At 34.8% G+C, this 22,380-nt stretch overlaps 3 protein-coding genes across 4 annotated transcripts; all 3 read left to right on the plus strand.

Moving 5' to 3' along the window:
- Window positions 1-5,275: 5,275 nt before the first annotated feature.
- LOC125195905 (probable disease resistance protein RXW24L) lies at window positions 5,276-7,112 on the plus strand. The gene is made up of 2 exons (XM_048094188.1): window positions 5,276-6,656; window positions 6,753-7,112. The coding sequence occupies exon 1, from the start codon at window positions 5,594-5,596 to the stop codon at window positions 6,575-6,577; it is 984 nt and encodes a 327-aa protein (XP_047950145.1). The 5' UTR covers window positions 5,276-5,593; the 3' UTR covers window positions 6,578-6,656; window positions 6,753-7,112.
- Window positions 7,113-8,019: 907 nt separating this feature from the next.
- Window positions 8,020-10,578, plus strand: LOC125195907 (protein CutA, chloroplastic-like). Of its 2 annotated transcripts, none has more exons than XM_048094189.1 (6): window positions 8,020-8,263; window positions 8,356-8,471; window positions 8,995-9,057; window positions 9,829-9,860; window positions 10,009-10,103; window positions 10,356-10,578. In XM_048094189.1, the coding sequence occupies exons 1-6, from the start codon at window positions 8,034-8,036 to the stop codon at window positions 10,435-10,437; spliced, it is 618 nt and encodes a 205-aa protein (XP_047950146.1). In that variant the 5' UTR covers window positions 8,020-8,033; the 3' UTR covers window positions 10,438-10,578. The 2 variants fall into 2 exon arrangements, with proteins under 2 accessions (XP_047950146.1, XP_047950147.1); XM_048094190.1 differs by having other exon boundaries at window positions 8,020-8,227.
- A 2,649-nt stretch (window positions 10,579-13,227) lies between these two features.
- LOC125193371 (putative disease resistance protein At1g50180) lies at window positions 13,228-14,238 on the plus strand. Its single transcript, XM_048091144.1, has one exon. The coding sequence runs from the start codon at window positions 13,228-13,230 to the stop codon at window positions 14,236-14,238; it is 1,011 nt and encodes a 336-aa protein (XP_047947101.1).
- Window positions 14,239-22,380: the final 8,142 nt, after the last annotated feature.

Consider the following 22,380-nt stretch of genomic DNA (forward strand, 5'->3'; position numbering starts at 1 on the left):
TTTCTGGTTAGTGTGAGGGGGAGGAAAGTGAAAGCAGATCTGAAAGCTCCATGCTTTGCTGATGGGGGCTGAAGGGGGGCATAATTCCCCAAACTCTAAAGCTCTACATTTCACAACTCAAAGATCTCCTTTCAAAGCTGAGAACCTGTTTGAAACTATGCGGTCAAATTGAATCCAAAAGGGGGAAAAAGGGGGGGAGGAGCCTCAAGGGGTAAATTCAAAAGGTACATTTGCATCTGTGTGAGTGCATCAGTTCACGAGGTTGGGAAAAGAGGCTCGCCCAAAAATCTGCCCTGGCCGACCTCACTAAAAAATTAGAGTCAGAGTTGGATCATCAAGGCTCATCATCTCATTCGAAGCGGAAGCTGAGCAGCGCGTCTGTTGGACAGATTTTGCTCATGAGGGACCATGATTTTGTGGGCATGGAAAGACATCGAGCTTTTGGTCTCCCGGGTGAAGGATGAAATGGGAAAAAGACATAGTGAAGATATATGGGGTGGGTGGTCTCGGAAAAATACACTTGCGAAAAGGTCTACAACCATACAGACCTCAATCACCGAGCATGGGTTTATCCCCCAAAAGTTTGAACATAAAAGGGCCCTTTTTGGCAAAAATTTTTAAACAAGCAAAGACATAAACGTTGATGTCTTGGAAGTTGAATTTGTCACAAAATTCTTTTTTTAAGGGAGGGAAAAGTCTGGTGGTGATAGATGATATGTGGGGAAAATGTTCACTGGGAGATCATAAAGCAAGCTTTTCCCTGAATTTTGTATTCTCACAACTCGTAATAGGATATTGCTAATCAACAATCCCAACCTCATAGGCTGGAATTTCTGACAGACGCGAAGGTTGGGCTTTACTTAAAAATGCTGATTTTTAGGTCAGTTTTACCCTGTTTTTAGTGTATAATTTTGTTAAAATTTAGGGCTTTCCATCTGAATTTGCATTTTTTTAATATATTTGGCTGGTTGATGTTTCATACTTATTTTTTAGAAATTTAGAGGGTCTAAAGTATGGGTGAACATTCAGTTTTTTTTTAATTTTTTTTACCAAATCAAGCCGTATAAAAAAATCAATTTTTTATAAAATTTAGAACCGAATCGAATAATAAAAAAACTGATCCAAACAAATAAAAGAGTAACTTTTTAGGGTAGAGAAATATTTAAAATATCAATTAATAATGTAATAAAGAGTGATACTGATTTATTTGAATCAATAAAACGAGGAAGACAAATATAAAATGTAATGCACTATTTAAATCGGTTACTTTTACGATCAACTTAATTTTGATTTTAAAAAATATCTGCTCTTAAACATACATAGTTTGATACTTAGAATAATCAAACCTTAGACCCCGTTTATCGGAGAGGAGTGGTGGACTTCCACATCATTAAGGAATTAAAAAAATTTAAAAATTGAAACTCATGGTCTCTGTCCCTCTTCGAACATGGTCCCTTTGAGAGGCAACCACGGACCACTGGTCTTTCTCCCATTTATTACATCAGCCAATGAGGTTGTGCCGAATGGCACAATCTCATTGGTTGATAAATGTAGAACAGTAAATTATAGATATATGCGGAGAAGTATTTAGACATAGTAGAGAATAGTCGTAGGTGTAGGTGTATATCATTAGTCGACATAGGCCACATATATATAGTACAAGGAATGCTAGGCTATGTCACATCTCCGATGTGGGACAGAATACATAATATACTTAACGAGTACTAATATTCTTAACACTCCCCTCAAGTTGGAACATCTATATCAATCATGTCCAGCTTGGTACAAAGATTCTCATAAATGTTTTCCTCGACAATTTAATGTAGACATCGGCAACAATAGCAGTAGTAGTTGAAACTATGCGAAGTCACAACTATATGCGTGATGCAATTGTAGCAAAAGTAGAGTGCAGAGCGAGTAGAAATGTAGAGTAGCGACTATAGTAAGCGAATAGCGAGATGCACGTAGTAGTCGTTGTAGAGTAGCAAGCTGAAGCGATAGTAGCCCTGTAGCGAAGAATACGATGCATGGTAGTAGTAATGAGATGTAGCAAAGTAGCAGCGTAGAGCGCAATAGTGCCGTAAGTGCGGAATGCGGGTAGTAGTTACGGTTAGCGAGTAGCGGCTACGGGCAGTAGTAGTTGACATGATAAAATATCATGGAGCAAGCTCTAAACTAATCGATCGAGTTCGTAACCTAATTTGGCGGAGCGTCGGTTGGATAAAGTAAAGCGACGGTAGCGGAAACCACTAATTTTGGCGAGAGAGAGAAGCATTTGTCAATAAAGCGAGTCTGTGCAATAAGGCAGAGTAATAGTAGAAACCCAAATTTGGGCAGAGTAGAGCAGCAACACCGTAAACCCCAGTTTGGGCAGAGTAGCGCGGTAGAGCAGAACAAAAAATAATTCGGGTAGAGTGACGGAAGAGCAGAGTGGGGATAGTAGAGCGGGCAGCAGCAGAAACCCTAATTTCTTTAAACCCTAATTTTCTAGAGACGGATTCGAATCCGCTCTGATACCATGTAGAACAGTAAATTATAGATATATGCGGAGAAGTATATAGACATAGTAGAGAATAGTCGTAGGTGTAGGTGTATATCATTAGTCAACATAGGCCACATATATATAGTACAAGAGACTAAGCTAGGCTATGTCACATCTCCGATGTGGGACAGAATACATAATATACTTAACACTACTAATATTCTTAACACTCCCCCTCAAGCTTGAAACATCTATATCAATCATGTCCAGCTTGGTACAAAGTTATACCAAATTTTATAATTGTTAATCATCCACAAATAGAGACCACATTTGCTATAATTTTGAATAACAAAATATTATCTTTTCTCCTCCCATAATCCTTCTTTGATACAATTTCATGGAGTATTTTTTTTAGCTTTCTTTGCTAGTTTAGCACTAATTATGTATTTTAAATTTCATTTTTTAATTATTGTAGTTTATATTTTATATTTGTTTATTTTATAATTTATAATTTTTTATTTATTGTGTTTTTATATAAATTTTATTATGCAATAATAAATATTTTATATGTTAATATTATTATTATAAAATAATATAAAAATAATTATATATTGGTGTGGTTAGATGGTCATTGATAAACCATAAAAAAATGTGTGGTTGGGTTGGATGAATATTAATGATGTGAATATGGAGATTAAAATTATTTAAATATTAAAAAAGTGGATGGTTGAATTGGGTTGAATGGTTGTTGATAAACATGGTCTTAGGTACTATGAGGAGTGAGCAAATTATTATAATTGAAATAAGCCTAATTAAACTAAATATAATATCATCAAAAGTGTATCCTAAAATTTGTCTCACTTTTGATTTCGACATGCGGATTTTAAGAAATATAATGGAAAGTGAGTTGAAAAAGTTAGTAAATTGTGGGTCGTACTTTTTTATATATTAGTTTTATAATAAAGTGTGAGTATGAATAATTCGTGGAATATGTGAGGTCCACTACAAAAAACGTTAAAAGTGAAATGAGACAAATTTTGGGGGACGGACGGAAATGGAAAAATGGGACAAAATTTAAAGTTGGCCGGAGGTAGTACAGATTAAAGGGAATATATAAATTAATAAAGATCTAATGAAACAAAATATATATTAAAGGGTAAATTATTATGATTGAAATATCTTAATTAAATTATTTATATAATTCAATAAAGTAATGGAGAGTGATACAGATTTATAATGACTCAAATAAAATGAGGAAAATATAAATAAAATCTAATGCACTACTTTTACATTTTATTCTTATTGTTATTTTGTTTCCTTCTAACATATATAATTATCTAAAGTGGCAGTTGTGGAGATATTAACAAAAATGCCACTGAAAGCAGTTTGGGCGGGAAAACAAGAGCCCATTAATTAGGAGTAAAATATTCTTATCATTTTGACAAATGCGGGATAGTGTAGGTGCAGGCCTATTACAGATGCGAGAATAAAAAATAAAATCAAAATTATATTTGCTTCAGAGAGTACATATCACAATAAAATTGACATATGCTCTCCATTTTCTTCTCCAGATTTATTCAAATATTCATTTAAGTAAATATTTTGAAATTACTTATAAACTTATATTTATAGTCCAGATATACAATGTTGAAATAACTTATAAACATATATTTATAGTCCAGATATACAATTTATAAATATATTTATACTAAAAAGATATAAAATTTGTTTTCTAATTTTTTTTTGTTTTTATCCATATTTTCCATTCTATAAATACACCATATTTTATATTCATTTCTCACGCCTTCCAATCTCTTTCCCCAACTCACTTCCTATCGAAGAAATTTTGTCATGTAACCATTGAAATTGTATTTTTTTAATATTGCGTATTGTATCTTTTCGGCTTTTTAATAAACGAAGTTTTCCATATTGTGGTCTTAAATTTATATCTAAGTTGTGTGAGTAATTTTTGTTTCTTCTCACAAATTACAAATGTACTTAAATTTTGTTTCGAATATGATATTTTTTTGGATTAGGACTAGAGAATCATTCTTCTTCTTTTTTTATAAAGTATATATAATGATAATTATTTTTCCGGCTTATGTACAATTTGTATTCATTAGCCAAAAATTCTTTAGTCTGTGCGTAACGCGTGTCCTACTAAGATTAACTTAAATATATGTCTCATCTTATTTTGTATATTGTGGCAGATGACCCGAAATTTAAAATCATTTGAAGATATTGGAAGAAAAATTGTATCAAAGTGTGAAGGATTACCACTATCAATTTGTGTTATTGGAGGGATTTTGCGCAATAAATTACACACCGAATGGATAGAGGTAAATCTGAACATGGAATCACATTTGAAGCATGGAAAAGGTGTTGGAAAATACGAAAGAGTAAATCAGGTGTTGGAGTTGAGCTACGATGCCTTACCTTATTACCTGAAACCATGCTTCCTCTATTTAGCATGTTTTCCTGAGGATCACAAGATTGATACAGAGAGACTGTATTTATTGTGGATGGCGGAAGGCTTCATTTCCTACCAAGATAAAGAAGCTAATGAGACTCTAAGAGATGTGGCTCAAAGATATCTAATAGAACTTGGAATGAGAATGGAGATTGGAATGGAATGAAGATAGGAATGAAATGCCAATTTCCTTGGATTTCCTTTGCATTTTCATCCATTCCCTCATTCATTCCATCACACCAAGCAAATGAATAGAATGGAAGTAGGAATCACATTCCATTCCACCATTCCATTCCATCATACCAAGCATGCCCTAAGAGATGTGGCTCAAAGATATCTAATAGAACTTGGTATGAGGTGTATGGTTCAACTGCATGAAGCTGACACCTACACTCCACTTAAGAAATTTGATTCGTGTGGGCTTCATGATTTAATGCATGATCTCTGTTCTTCTAAAGCTGAAAAGGAAGAGTTTCTGATGCGCATTGATGCTTCCAAATATCTGACCGACATTCTTTTACCAACTCGAATAGCCATCAGTTATGACCCCAGTAGTAACCCAAGTATAGATGGGTTAAAGGAAGTTAGAGGTCTTAGATCTTTTATTGTTCTCCAAAAACACTATTTATCCTTTACCAACCATGGGCTTCAAAGAGAGTATGGTTAACTTTAAGATGTCGCAATACTTGAGGATATTTGTGGTAGAAGGTTGTAAGTTTGAAGGGGGGAAATTACCAAGCAAGGTGGGTGAACTAATTCATTTGAGATACTTGAGTTTGAGGTATTCTAATGTGAGAGAACTACCAAAGTCTATATGCAGCCTGCCATACTTGCAGACCTTAGATTTGCGAGTATCAGTTGATATTAAATTGCCAAATGTGATATGGAAGATGAAAAGACTAAAGCATCTATTTCTCAATACTGAAATAGAAGTGATTGGAGGGGAGAAACTAAAACTAGGTGGGCTACAAGAGTTGGAGACGTTAGATGAGATCAGCAGTGAGACAACTTGCATTGCAGATATCCCTACATTGATTAGTCTACAGAAGATGCGTGTTGAAGTTCGTGATGTGGATGTGGATAACATGTCAATTGTATTGAAAAACAAAAACAGCCAATTACGTGAGAGTTACCTTTCAGTTGACTCATGTGATTTCAGTTCGGAGAATGGTAGAGAGGTTTTGAATCACTGGTTGATGTCTCCTTCGTTGGTTAGTTTGGTGATGCAGAAATGCATTATGAGTAGCAGTGTTCCATACTACAAACCAGAGATGTGTCAGAATTTAGAAATGTTGCACCTTATAAAATGCAAGGGTAAGGTAGATGTGAAGGACTTTGGCAAGTATCCCATGTTGCAACAGCTATACTTAGATGAAGTCGAGATGGAAGAAACATTAACTTGCTACTCAGATTCATTTCCACGACTCCGGAATCTTAGTTTATGTGAATTTGCACGATTTAAAGGTATGGGAAGCAGAAGAAGGAGCAATGCCAAAACTTACTTTCTTGGATATTCAGGAATGCCCCAATTTGGAGAAGCTTCCAGATGGTTTGAGATCCATCTCCACTCTTCGAGCCATGTCTATCTGGAATATGCCAAGAGAATTCATGGAGAGAGTAAATGAAGAAGATTATGGGCCATTTGTCAAGAAGGACATTGATATGGAGGATATCTACGAAGAATAAGCAGTGGTTGAAGCAAAGGTAATCAATTTGTGAGCATACATTCTATACATCATATACTATATAACTAAATGCTACTCCATATACGATCTTCACCTTGTGCTATTTCTTTTTCAGATGATAACAAAAGTTTGATTCCTAGTGAAGGCTCTCTACACTTGCTTATTCGCATTTATTGCATCAATTGATACTCCATAAAACTTTCTTGATTTTGTTTATGTACTCTCATATTAATAATAAGGCTCTCCAGCGCACCTCCCGACTCACCACGAGCCACCTACATCAGCTCCAACACATCCGCTCTATTTTGTGTCTTGTTATCGAGTCGGTTATTTATTTCCATCCGGGTTTTCTTTGTGGTTCTTTCCCGGATCAGATTACGAGAGTCGAACCACATAGGATTAGGTTTGTATTTCCATTATAAAAGAGTCTTGTTGTTTCCATGATTTCAATTGAGCAATAACAGCTTATCTTTTTAAAACTCTAAACTCTCTCTTATTCCTCCATGTGGTTTGTTTTGTTGTTGGTTGGATGTGTTTTTTTTAACCCACAAATACTGCCATTATGATCATATATACATTTTGTGGATGGATGAAGTAATATTTATTGACTTTTTGTTCTTTCAAGATAGATGTAAAACTGGGATCTGAAATAACCAAGAACGTATGATTCCTTGATGATTGTAGTTCATATGTGCATTATTTGTGCAATTTATTTTGCTTTTTCTATATAACATTGATGCATACATAATGAAAGTCCTAAGACTTTTGCTTTTATAGGCTCAATTATTAATAGTAGTAACATTTTGTGGAATTTGTTTATGTACTCATAATTTCCTGATGGTATTCCATGAATTATTTTTCTTGTACATTTTCCCAAATTTTACAAAAATATCATAAAAATACTTAAAATATGAAATAAAACCAATAAAAAGGGATTTGTTACATAAACTTATTTGTAAAGGGAACGAAACGGTTGTCATCTTCACAACCCCCAAAATGCCAAAATTATGGTCCCAAAACCAAAATCAAAGAAAAAAATATAAATAAACAGTTTTTAAGAAGAAAGAACCAGATTAGTCAAAAGAAAAGGCAAGGATTAATACAAATTTAAATGCAAAGGTAGAGCTGCTTCTATTTTATTTTTTTATTGGACTTATTAATTTGGGTCATATAAAACCAAAAACCCAAATCATACTATTTGGGAAAAACTTTGTCTTTAGCTAGGTAAAAAATTTGAGCCCAAATCCTACTAACCCAGCCCAACTTGTTTTTATTAATTTATGTAACTCATAATCTAAGGCTAATGCATATCATCTCCATCATAAAGATAATTACAGTTGAGTAAAATTATTTTTTCCAAACGAAATTATAGTAGGGGTCTAAATTGTGGGGGTAAATGGTTGTGGTATCAGGCAAAACTGAACTCCATAAAGACAAACCAAAATTGCAAATACTCATCATGGCTCTAAGACTCTCCTCCGTTGTCTCCTCCACAGTGGTCCGTAGGCGACTCCCTCTGGTGGGTGCCTTTTGTGTTCTTAGTTTCGGCCTTTCCAATCTCTGCGCCGTTTCTCTATCTTCCAGAACAGGGTGTGCTCAGTCTCTCCCGTTTGCCCCTCTATTCCGGTACTTGGATGATTGGATATTTGCATTACTTGTTCAATGGATTGTTTTTATCCAATCTAATGATTGACGTCCGTGTTACTTAATAATAACAGGACGAAATTCGGTAGTCAGTCTGAGAGTAAGAAATATCATAGTGTAAGGATGGAAGCAAGTAAGACGACTGTACCCAGCATTGTTGTCTATGTTACAGTTCCAAACAAGGAAGCAGGTTTGTTTCTGTTTCATAGTCTATTATGTTTAGTTTGTGCCTTTGTAGAACTTCAATTTGGTTATATATGTTGAGTTTATAGCTCTCTCACAGTTTTCTAGTGTTTTTCATTGCTTCTGTTGGTCAAGTTTAGAGTGATACATCTCGGGGAAACTAATGAATAATTTTTAAGTGATAGAAACTAAATGTTCATTTTGGAGAGTTCTACTTATCATAAATCCATAAAATATATATATTCAAGTGGAGTTTTATTAAATACACCCTATGTTACAGATAAAGGATAAGGATTTGTTTCCCTTAGGATAACACGAGGTTGTAAAGTGAGACAGTGGTAGTATAGGAGCAAAGTGCTTAAAACTATCTTTTTTCTTAAACTTGGAGGAAATATTTGTATTTAGTTAATGTATAAAGCTATTGACATCTAAAAAAGCTTACTACTATTTCATATCTTTGTGATGTAAAATCTGTATTGAGCCATCATAACTTTTAAAGGGAAACTTATAGGGTATTCATCTGTTTGCAGGGAAAAAATTGGCTGAAAGCATAGTCAAAGAGCGGCTCGCAGCGTGTGTTAACCGAATACCAGGTCAGATTTCTGCAATTTAGGAAATATGTAATACGGGGATACAGATGAAAGTGCACTCTCATTGTATTGAAGAATAGGTAGTCTCTCAAGGATTCTAATCTTGAGTTTAGATCTTAGCTTGCAGTAGATCATTAGTAGCTAAGCTGTTATGAGCATTTGATATTATAACTCTCAACTCCTACTTGTTGATTTGATAAACTATGACAGTCTTTACATGTTAAACTAGTCTTGGAATTGTTGCATTTTGGGGTAAATAGTTTTCAATACTTATCATTGCTTGATCTTCCAATAAAGACGAAAAAAGTGCTTCTCTCTTTTCTTATCTTTGATATGGTGTTCTAAAATCTGCTACCTATGCAATTTATTGTGTTTTCAAAGTTGTGTTTCTGAACCCCTTGTTAATTGAACAATCAATTTCATTAGGGATCTTCATAATTAGAGATGGTTCTTCGATATTTACCTATGGATGTTCATGTTCCCATTCGACATGCAATGCCTTCTCTTACGTGATACTTGGAGTCGGCAATTTCTGGCCCAACCCAAATATTTTACTCTTTTTTCGGGGAAAATAGTTTACATGGATAGGGCACCAAAATTGTGAGTCCCGAAAAGGACTCGGCATATCTGGCAGGCGCAGCCCCTTACTTGCAGTCGTTCCCGTGCACATTTAGTAAATGCATGGGCTGGTTTGGCCTTTGAAACACATAGCTGGATCTTTGGCTTGAACGTTTTCTGCCTCTACCAAAAAATAACCTTTTTTCCTCGATGCAGGTGTTGAATCAGTTTATGAGTGGAAAGGAGAGGTAAATGTGGTCATATTTCTATGTGTGTGTGTGTGTCTCAAGGATGGGTGGTTTGAGTGTACTATAAAGCCACTGGTACTGACTTTATGCAAAAGTTTGTTGTTGTTTTAGAGAATTTACGTCTTGGTTCTATTTGACATGCAAACAGATACAAACTGATTCTGAAGAGCTGCTTATAATCAAGACGAGGGAATCTCTTCTAGAGGCTTTAACTGAGCATGTCAAGGCAAATCATGAATATGAGTGAGTTGTTTACCTTGTGTTGCTTCTCAGATGATTTGGTCATTCAATTATTTAAACTGCTTGCAGTTTTACTTTTTATCTTTTATATGGATCTCGAAGATTTGTCTCTTAAAAGTGCAGTGATTTACCTGGCAGTACATGTTAGCTATTTGATAGAAATGACACTAGTTGAGACTTTAGCATAATTTTCATAAGCCACATCCCTATTTATAATTAGTATTCTTAATTTTTGTTTCCTTTGTTCTTCCACAGCGTGCCTGAGGTGATTTCCTTACCCATAACCGGTGGCAATCTCCAGTATTTGGAGTGGATTAAGAACAGTACTCGGGACTAAGATGACAGGCAGTCGCTCATACCGGTTTGGACTGCATTAAATAAGTCTTGCTTTGCATACTTAGCCTCAGATTACGCCTGTGCATGCTCTAAAACATGGATAAACTCGTATATGTGATGAACATGGTTAATATTAGTCCTATACATATAGTCGGAATATGAATTTAGTCCAAAACATTCACTTTTTGAAAATTGGGCCCTAAACGTTTGAAATCGTTATCGAAGTGGCGTGGGGTAGAAGTGTCTTGTTTAGTAGCCGACTAGCCGTTTGCAATTAAGCCAAAAATTCCGACACGAGGCTACATTGCTTAACAACCATTGGAATCATATCGGGGATGATTAAATGACTCGAAAAAAAAGTTTTGGTATCTAATTTAACTATGGTACCAGAAAATGAGGTCAGCACTTTTTTGATATCCGATAGAAAAATCGCATTTTAGGTACTTGTACAATGAAAAATCACAATTTGGATGCTTCTATCGACCACTTTGCTCTTATAGCCATTAAGAGCATATAAGTCTTTTACCTGGTCAATTTGGTCAATTTTTTATAACTTTTGTTAATCATGAGCAGTTGTTAACAGGTTCTTACCGTGTTATTAGGTCGTGTTGCTATAGTGTCGTGTCATGTACGTGTTGTTATTGTGTCATGTTGACCCAATGAGGTTCGTGTCATTAATGGGTTCGTGCCGTGTTTGGGTTTGAGGGTAGCAGGTTGTGTTCGTGTTCGGGTTGGGGTTTTTTTATCGGGTCGTATTCGTGTTTATCCTTATTGGGTCGTGTCGTTAATAGGTTGATCGGATAATGACCCAACACACACGATTTGCCACCCCTAAATAAGAGCTTATTAGTCTTTTATTTGTTCAATAAGATACTTTATTAGATAATCCATTTAACTAACCAACTCACAAACAATGAATTTTAGAATTTTTGAATAGAGGGCGTGAATTTTATGATATGCACTCGTTCATTTTTAGTCCGTCCCACAAGAATATACACTTTTCAATTTAGAAACTCTTTTTCTCTCAAATGAGGCTGGATTCATTCTCCACTAACAAAACTTTAATTTAAACAATGAATTTTAGAATTCTTGAATTGAGGAATCGAATTTTATGATAATATATACACAACACATTAAAAATATACTGTATAATATTCAAAATAGTAAAATAATTCATTATCAAACACAACTATATAACAAAACAAAAAAAAAATGCACAAATACTTCGGATTTTTTTTCCGGAAACGCATATTTAAGCTGTCGAGAACCCCCAAAAACAAAATGTAAAATAATGAAATTGCAACTTTTTTCCCACATAATAAAATCTCTTTTTTAAGCCCTTGAAATGAGAACGAAATTACAATCATACTGTAAAATATTTCGATCATAAGTCACCTGATCGAATTCTAAATCTGATACCAATGGATATGATCCTCGTTCTCAATTTGAGATGTGCACAAATATTTTAAATCACATGCATAGGAGTGAATTAATTTAAGAGAGTTCCGCGTTTTGTTCTACTCCATTTAAATAGAATATTCGCTTACAAGATCAGCGCAATTAATTGCGGAGGAATAAATTTGCAAAAATGAGTAGAATTTTCTTATATCAATATAACAATCAAAGCATCTTTCTAAAGACGTGGTCGTCGGTACATAAATATAATTGAAACAGCCATCGGCAAAGTACCTATCACTTCAATTTAATAAGCTGTCCCACTTCACGTGACTTGAACGTGGTATATCAAATTCATATTCTGTCTCATTCTATATTTTCTCCGTCCTCAATTAATTGACATCGTTTAACTTGGCACAAATTTTAAACAATTTAATAAAAAGGGAGTAAAATGAATTAGTGGAACATATAGTCCATTACAGAATTAATACTCTCTCCTAGAGATATCAATATAGCCCGCAACCCGTGGGCCGGCCCATATAGCCCGCCAAATTTGCAGGGTTAGGGCCGAAAATTTCTAGCCCGATAAAATTAAATATAATAATAGATATATAAATTAGAAACTTCAAATTCACTAAAAATATATATTTAAATTTCTAAAACATGCTTTAAAATTTCTTGATGTTTATGTTTTATTTTGCATAAATCTCAAATATTAGTATTTAATCATGTTTATGTTTGAGTTTAAGCATATATCTCAAATTTATCATAGTTAAATATTTTACTTTTTATAAATTTAACTAATTTTCACCGAATTATTTATTGATTGAAATTTATTTAATTTTATCTACAACTGACAGTCGGGCCGGCTAGCCCGAAACATGAGCTTTTAGGATTGAACTTTTATAACTCAAAAAATCACAAACATTAAATTAAGACCAATGGGACCCGCTAACCGAATAAGGGGCTCCAACCCGGTGGGCTATCAGCTCCACCGACATCCATACTCCCTCCATCTCATAGTAGATGTCACACTTTGTTTTAGTTTGTTTTTAAGTGTCAGTGTAGAATGAGCCTCGTCTACAAATCTTTGTAGGAAAAAGGAAATAGTGCATACTCTTCAGGGACGGATGGAGTATTGATGTGGACGGGGGAGTATCAATAAAGCCACAAAAAGATTATCCTCACCGATCACATTGTGAATGCTGCTATCCTCTCATTTTATATCAACAAACTTTCCAGCTTGGGGAGACTTACACACAGCTATACTCTCATTTCAAGTCAACATGTTTGGCTCTCTGCATTCATGTGGAACTCTCTTGCATAGATAACACAATATGTAATCTATCAAAAGAAGTGCTAACAAAGAAAGAAACAGAAAAAAGTAGTAGAATTAATGGCAGATGCTGTTGCGAATGTGTTTCTGGAAACCCTTCGTGATTTGGTGGCTGAAGAAACCAAGTTTTTGCTTGGTGTGGGCGGTGATGTTGACAAAGTCAAAGCAGATCTGAGAAGCATCCATGCCTTGTTGATGAGAGCTGACAGAGAGAGACGCGATTCTCCAACTCTAAAGCTTTACATTTCCCAACTCAAAGATCTTGCTTTCAAAGCTGAGAATCTGCTTGAAAAGTATGCCGTTGAAGTTCAATCCAAAAGAGGGTTGAGGAGCCTCAAGGACAAATTTCAAAGGTACATTTGCATCATGTGTGAGTGTTACAGTGTCCACGAAGTTGGGAAGGAGGCTTGCGACATTATACCTGCCCTCGACCAACTCGCTAAAGAGTTAAAGTCGGAGTTGGATCAACAAGGCTCATCATCTCATTCCAAGCAGGAAGCTGAGCAGCAGCGTCTGTTGAGACAGACGTATGCTCATGAGGTTGAGCATGATTTCGTGGGCATGGAGAAAGACATCAAGCTTTTGGTATCCAAGGTGAAGGATGAAACCAGAAGGAGACGAGTAGTGAAGATATATGGGATGGGTGGTCTCGGAAAAACTACTCTCGCCAGAAAGGTGTACAACCACACAGACCTCCAATCTTATGCTCGAGCATGGGTTTGCATCACCCAACAGTTTCAACCGAAGGCCGTTTTCGCTGATATTTTGAAACAACTTGATAGCAGCGTCAAACAGACTGATGGTATGGAAGATCGCGAGTTGGTGACAAGAATTCAAAGTTTATTGAAGGAGAGGAAATGTCTGGTGGTGATAGATGATATATGGGAAGATGTTCATTGGGAGATCATAAAGCAAGCTTTTCCGGTGAATTGTGATGTCATTCTCACAACTCGTAATGAGGATATTGCTAATCAACAATCCGAACCTCACAGGCTGGAATTTCTGACAAAGGACGAAGGTTGGACTTTACTTCAAAAAGTAGCAGATATTTCTCCAGGTCAGAAGTTTTAACTATCTGAATATTGCATTTTTGAATATGTTTGGCTGGTCGGTGTTTCATGCGTTATTTTGTTAGAAATTTAGAGGATAATTAGAAGTAGGGGTGAACATTCGGTTTTTGATTAAATTTTTTTTACCAAATCAAGACATATCAAAAAATTAATTTTTTATAAAATTTCTAATCGAATCAAAATTGATTGAATTCGTTGACTGACGTCATTGATTCCCTTGTTGATGTTGAAATTTGTGTTGAAATGGCGTTGAATCTTTGTTGATGTTGAATTTAAGTGCTGATTTATAATGACTCAAATAAAATGAAAGAAAATATAAACAAATCTAATGAACTATTTTGACATTTTTGTTAAAAATGTCAAATAAGACTGGAGTAGGACTAGAAATTTCTCTGGAAACTCTTAAATTTATTCTTATTGTTATTTTGTATCTTACTAAGATTAAATAAATATATATCCCATCTTATTTTTTATATTGTGGCAGATGACGGATTTAAAATCATTTAGAGATATTTGGAAGAAAAATTGTATCAAGTGGCGAAGGGTTACCACTATCACTTTGTGTTATTGGAGGATTTGCATGGCAAATTACACGAATGGATAGAGGTAAATCTGAACATGGAATCACATTTGAAGCATGGAAAAGGTGTTGGAAAATGGCAAGAAGAGTAAATCCAAGTGTGGAGTTGAGCTACGATGCTCTACCTTATTTACTTGAAACCATGCTTCCTCTATTTAGCATGTTTTCCGAGGATCTAAGATTAACACGAGAGAGATTGTATTTATTGTGGATGGCGTGAGGAGGAAGCTGTTCCACCACCAAGATAAAGCTAATGAGACTCTAAGAGATGTGGCTCAAGAATATCTAATAGAACTTGGTATGAGTTGTATGGTTCAGCACTAAACTGACACCTACCTCCACTCTGGCGGTTCGTGTGGGCTTCATGATTTAATGCATGATCTCTTTGTTCTTCTAAAACTTAGAAAATGAACAGTTTCACAGTCTTGATGATCAGCACAAATATCTAGCAACATTACTTTACCAACTTTCGAATAGCCATCCATCATAACCCTATATAGTAAATCAAGTATAGATAAGTTTAAAGGAAGCTAAAGGTCTCTAGAGAACTTTTTATTGTTCTTCAAAAAAGCTATCATTATAAACCAGCTGTTGGCTTAAGGAGGAAGTATATGGTTAACTTTAAGATGGCGCAATGAGATATTTGTGGCAGAAGGTTGTGAGTTTGAAAGAGAGGAATTACCAAACAAGGTAGAATCAGATAGTGTTTTAAGATACTTGAGTTTGAGGAGTTGTAATGTGAGAAGAGCTGCAAAGTCTATATGCAGTCTGCCATGCGCAAGACAACACTTGGGTTCTGAAGTATTATCTGAAGTTGCTATTAGATTACGCCAAATGTAGGTCAGGAAGATGAAAAGACTAAAGCATATATCTCAATAATAAAATAGAAGTGATTGGAGGGAGAAACTAAAACTAGGTGAGCTACAGAAGTTGGAGACGTTAGATGGAATCCAACAGTGAGACAACTTTTTGGTACAGATATCCCTACATTGATTAGTCTACGGAAGATAGATGTTTACAGTTTTTGATGTGGATAGCCTGTTCCACTCTCATTGAACAGCAAAAACAACAATTAATTTGAAGTTGGATTTCAATTTACTCATGTGATTTCAGTTCGGAGAAAGGTAGAGGTTTGAATCACGGGTTGATGTCTCCTTCGTTAGTTAGTTTGTATATACAGCATTTGCGTCTATGAGTAGCAGTTTCCATCTACAAACCAGAGATGTGTCAAAATTTAGTAAAGGATTTGCTTGAAGCATATGTGCAAGGGTAAGGTAGATGTGAAGGACTTTAGCAAGAAGTATCCTTTATGTTGCCAAGAGCTATGGTTAGATGAAGTGAGATGGAAAGCTGTTAACTTTCCTCAGATCATTTCACGACTCAGGACACTTTCTTTATGGAGATTTTGCACGATTTAAAGGTATGGGAAGTAGAAGAAGGAGCAATGCCAAAACTTACTGTCTTGACAATCTCTGCGTGCCCCAATTTAAAGGAATGGGAAGCAGAAGAAGGAGCAATGCCAAAACTACTTCTTGAATATCTCACAGGTGCCCCAATTTGGAGAAGCTTCCAGATGGTTTGAGATCCATCTCCACTTTTCGATACATGAGTATCAGTCATATGCCAAGAGAATTCATGGAGAGAGTAAGTGAAGAAGATTATGGGCCATTTGTCCATAAGGAAATTGATATGGATAAGGTCTCCAAAGAAATAAGCAGTGGTCGATAAAAGAGGGTTGAAGCAAAGGTAATCAATTTGTTAGCATATAACTAAATGCTACTCCATATATATACGATATTGACCTTGTGCTAATTCTTTTTCAGATGACAACAAAAGTTTGTTCCTGGTGAAGGCTCTCTACATTTGCTTATTCAATTCGCATTTATCGACTCAATTGATACTCCATAAAATTTTTTCTTGATTTTTTTTATGTACTCTCATTTTAATAATAAGGCTCTCCAGCGCACCTCCCGACTCACCACGACAACACCTGAGATCGGCTCCAACGCATCCAGTCTGTTTTATGTCTTGTTATAAAGTCGGTTATTTATTTCCACCCGGGGTTTTTTTAAAAAGAGTATTGTTGAACCACATAGGATTAGGTTTGTTTTTTCCATTATAAAAGAGTATTGTTGCTTCCATTATTATTTCAATTGAGCAATAACAACTTATTTTTTTCAAACTCGAAACTCTCACTTACTTATTCCTACATGTGTCCAGACTTGTATCTTATATCCTATTGATATACTACCAATTTGTTTTCTTGTTGGTTGGATAGTATACTTTTTGTGGATTGGTGAAGTTAATGTTTATTTGACTTTTGTTTTTTCAATATAGATGTTAAACAGATATCTGAAATATTGTAATTCATATGTGCATTACTTGTGCAATTTCTTGTGTATTTTCTGTATAACTTTAATGCATACATAATGAAATCTCTAGACTTTTGCTTTTATTGGCTCAATTATTAATAGTAACATTTTGTGGAATTTGTTAGTTGTTTATGGAGTAATGTTATGCTCAGCGTCCCAATTTAAGCGCCGTGTGGCGCCCCTCCTGGTCATATACTGATTATATTTGTTGAATTATTTTTCTGTACATTCATTGACATGAGTTTTTACTTTATTCACATTAAAAAATGCAATTTATTCAAGTGAGTTTATTACTTCATTCAGAAACGTTATTACTTCATTGGATAAGGTCTTTACTTCATTCCATTAGGACTTCAAATGCTTCTACACATACTTCATTCATATAATTTATTATATTATTCCATGTGTTTATCAGAGCCGTGGCGGTGGTGATAGATATTGTAGAGAGAAAGAACGGCACGCGACGGCGAAACCGCATTTACGTACTAGAATGAAGTAATAATCCTATTAGAATGAAGTAAAACCTCCTGGAATGAAGTAATATATTGCGGAATGAAGTTAAATCTTAGTAACGTGTTAGTATGACTTATTTACCTTCGGATGAATTAAAATAGACCGGTGATGAAGGAGAAAATAATTTATAAATTTGTGAATTTTATCCATAAAAAACTAGATCCAAAAGCCCTAATTTGGTATGGTTCGGTGGTTCGGTCTTTAAGAGTGAGTTTGTGGATAATGGGACTCTATCGAATCATATTGAAATTCAATACATATTGAAGTTTAAAACTATAAATATATACAAATCCATTTAATTCATTCATATATTTAGAAAATATATATATGAAACCCTAATAAGAACACTATTTATTTTATTGTGTCGAAGTTTTATTAATTTTTGTGTTATTTTTCAGTTTTGAAATTATATTTTTCGATATACAGGTATTCGATACGATAACGATATTTCGATATATCGTATCGATCTTACGATATATCAAAATATCGATACGATAACGATATTGATATTATCCATATCGAAAGTTCGATATATCGAAACTTTCGATACGATAACGATATGAAATTCTTTCATATCGATATTTTCGATACGAAACATGATACAGCATTTTTTGTTCCCGATATATCGTGTCGACCCACCTCTAGTCGAAACTATGTTCACATATAGAACTTGTGATCATTTACGTCAACTCTCATCTAGTACAATTATAATTATTACTCCCTTAGTCCTATAAAAACATACTGTATTTTTTATTTTCGCTCATTCTATAAAAATATACTAATACTACTTTAAATATCATTCTTCTCCTCTTTTTTATTTTACTAATTTTATTTTAATTCACTTACGCATCAATTATTCATATATTTTGTGAAATGGTGGGAGTATCATTTTCCCTACTAACATTAGAAGGTTGTGTCCATATGTATATATTCCCTTCTCTACGCTCTTTTGCTAAACTGCGACAAATCTAAATTCTTTGACGAAAATAAGGTACTGGCATTTTCGGATCATTCTCTCTTTCCGCTGTTTCTCCCTTATTTGGGCTATATTTCACCAGCAATTTCGTTTTGTTTGGGAATAATTGTTACTTGCAACTTGCACATCCCATTCTAGTTTCTACAGCAGTTTGTCTTCGATTTGCTCAAAAATAGCCTTTTGAATCATTCCCGATTAAGTTTGAGCTGATGATGCTGTTTTACATTCATTTCGATTATGATGAACCTCACATGATGTAGAAATTAAGCTTGGAATCTACTCCAATTTTCGAAGTGCTACTCCAATTTTCTGTTATTCTGTTGAGGCTAATCGTTTAGGGAGAGGAAGTAATTTGCAGTGGAATATACTATATGTATAGATGAGGATTAATCAAACATGAAGATCATCATGATTTGAGATCAAAGAAAACCAAAATACCTAATTGAAGATAGAACAGATAGAGAGAGTATTTGGGAAAATGAGATAATATTTTAAATTCCCAAAAACTGTGTTGTGCGTACAAAAGAGGCACTATTTAAAGTGAAGTTCAGGTGCACACTAACTAAGCAAACCTGATTATTCCCTTTGACAAACTAATCACTAAGCTATCAATTAATTACTTAAGTTTTTTTCACAAAACATGACAATCTATCTCTATGTGCTTGTGGTTCAGGGAAAAACCCGGGTTTAAACAGATGTCTTTTTGCTTGGTTTTAGGGTAAAAAGGGGAAAAAGTTTTTTTAAGCCCCGGGAAAATTTAAAAACCCAAACCCTTGAAAAAGGGAATTAATTGTTTTTGACGGGGGAAAATTGAAAAATCTTTAATTTCTGAGATGATTACATGTTGAAAGTTTGAAAAGTCAAAAATTGATTTGATGATTTTTAAAATGAATTATTTATTGATTATGGGGCCCAAATTAATTTTTTAAAGGAAATTAATTGGGAATGTTAGAGGAAAATTTCCCATAAATTTAGCCCCTAATTTTTTAAATTTTTTGAACCCTCCCCCTTTTTTGTAGGGATTTTTTTTTAGGATTTAAATTTAATCCTTGGGATATTTATTTGAATTAAGTTCTAAGAGAATTTTTTCCCTTGTTTAGTGATATAAAAATAAACCCCCTTTTTTCTAAGTGATTTTGAAAATCACTATTTTTGGGAAAAAAGGAAGGAATTTATTTTTTTTTTATTTGATCCCTTACTTGTTTTCCTTATCCTAAATTCATTTATTCTACCAAATTTTTCCACCTTTTTTGGGAATGTCTTAACCCTTACTTTATTCAGTTAATATTCCAAAAATAAACTTATTTATAAAGGCTAAAAATCCCCTACCTTATTTTATGGAGGTTTTTCCTTTTTTTTTTATTTTGCCCCAATAATATTTTTATTCATTGGAAAATTACTAAAACAAAACCATGGCTAATTACCTGGTTTTTTGAAAATTAGGAGATATTGCCATCTTCATTTTTTTAATTTTTTTCCCTACTTCAAATATTATATTATTTTATTTAGGGAAATGAGATCTTACCAAATTTCTATTTTTTACCAAAAAATCTTGTTTTTTATAAATAAAAAAACCCCCAAGCTTAGCCTAATTTTTGTCCCCCACCATTCCCCTCTCTCTCAAATTTTTTTTTCTCTTTTTCCAAATTTTTTTGCTATCTTTTGGAGAAGAAATTGAAGTTTTTATCAAGAATTCTTGAAGGCCAAGTCTCTTTTTTTTACCATTGTTTTTTTAAAAAGGTATTTTGTTTTATATAAGTTTTCTTGTTTTTTTAACTTTTCCCTTTTCTTTCTAACCGGAATGGTCTCCTTGAACCCCAAAAGCATCTTATTTTGAGTGGGAAAAGGGATAAAAGGGATGTGTAACTAGGGATCTGTGTGTGTGTAGATCGGGTGTGTGTGTGTGGCGTGGTTGTTTGTTGGAAAACTCTTGTGTAAACTGTTGATGATAGATCTAGAGTTGAGGTACTAAAGGGAAAAAATATATATGATAAGCATGACTTGAATTTTAAAGATTTATGATGATTAAGATAAAATCGATGGAAGAGGGGGAAATATTGAGACATCGGGGTTAAAGTCGTGATTGAATCGATTTGTGAATATGTGCATTTATTTAATGAAAAATTAAAAACCCCGGTTAAAATAAGGGAAAACGAAAAAAACGAAAACTAAACGGTCCAATTTCTTTTTTCTTAAACTCTTTTTTTTCTTGCAAAATATTGATTGGTGTTATAAGGGTGGTTTAAGCTGTTTCTTTTACATATTTGTTTTATTGTGATATTGTGCCCATTACCCAGTTTTTTGAGTTGCTCCATTGGGGGTAAAGGGTTTTGGATATGTTATACGGGTCCCGGGGGGTCGGGGGCAAACCTCCCAAATTTTTGTACCCCAAAGGGGGTCTTAGGTCCAAACTTAAAAAGGCCCTTGTGGGGAAAAATGTGGCCCTTTGTCGCACCATGGATATGATTGTGATTGTGGGGGAAAATGAGAGAAAATGGGAGATATTTGATTATTGGTTTTGAAAAATGTTTTGTGATACTTTGATAAATAGCTTTCCATGAAATGAGGGAACTTCCAAGAAATAAACAATATCCCGTCATGGATCGCCTGGTATCTGGACATGCTGCCCAATCTGCATCTGCAAAGATGCTCAAAGTCTGCTCTGAGTCCTTATTGCACATTAAGCCATGACCAGGACATCCCTTAAGATACCTCAACACTTTCAAGGCTGCCTTCCAATGATCCTCACACGGTTTTGATAGGAATTGACTGAGCTTGTGCACAGCAAAGGTGATGTCCGGCCTTGTTATACACAAGTACAAGAGTCTGCCAATCAACTTTCTATATTTTGAAGAGTCTTCCATAGGATTTCCAGCTTCTTGTCCCAATTTTTGGAGTGGATCCATCGGCACTGAGGATGGTTTGCATCCAAGTAATCCTATGTCCCTTAATAAATCCATAACATATTTCCTTTGTGAAACAAGAATCCCCTTTTGCTTCTTGCAATTTCCAGTCCAAGGAAGTATTTTGGGACTCCAAGATCTTTGAAACTGAAGTGGAGTGTCAGAAATTTCTTGAAACTTTCTGTCTTCTTTTCATCACTTGTTGCAACGAGGATGTCATCAACATATACCACAATACCAAAGAAGCTTGAGGAAGTCCTTTCAAAGAAGAAGGAATGGTCCGAGGCTGATTGTTGAAGCCCAAAGCCACTTAGAACTTGAGATAATTTCAGATACCACTGTCTTGATGCCTGTTTGAGGCCATAAAGAGACTTATTTAGCTTGCACACCAGTTTGACTCCAGGAATGCCCCCCTCAACAATAAGCCCAGGTGGTATATTCATGTATATTTCCTCTTCCAAGTCCCCATAGAGGAATGCGTTGTTAATGTCAAAATGTGACAGAAACCAGCCATTGATGGCAGCCAAAGCAAGTAAGAGTTTGACAGTAGAAAGTTTTGCAACGGGTGAGAATGTGTCAAGAAAATCCACACCTTCTAACTGTGTAAAGCCCTTGGCAACGAGCCTAGCTTTGTACCTCTCCACTGTTGCATCTGCAAGAAACTTTACTCTGAATATCCATTTGCAATCAATAGGAACCTTGCCCGGAGGAAGGGCAGTGATCAGCCATGTATTGCGCTTGATGAGAGTAGCTAGTTCTTCCTGAATAGCCAGTTGCCACTCAGGATAATTTGTGGCTT

The sequence above is a fragment of the Salvia hispanica genome, chromosome 6, assembly GCF_023119035.1.
Source record: "Salvia hispanica cultivar TCC Black 2014 chromosome 6, UniMelb_Shisp_WGS_1.0, whole genome shotgun sequence".
Taxonomy (NCBI): Eukaryota; Viridiplantae; Streptophyta; class Magnoliopsida; order Lamiales; family Lamiaceae; genus Salvia; species Salvia hispanica.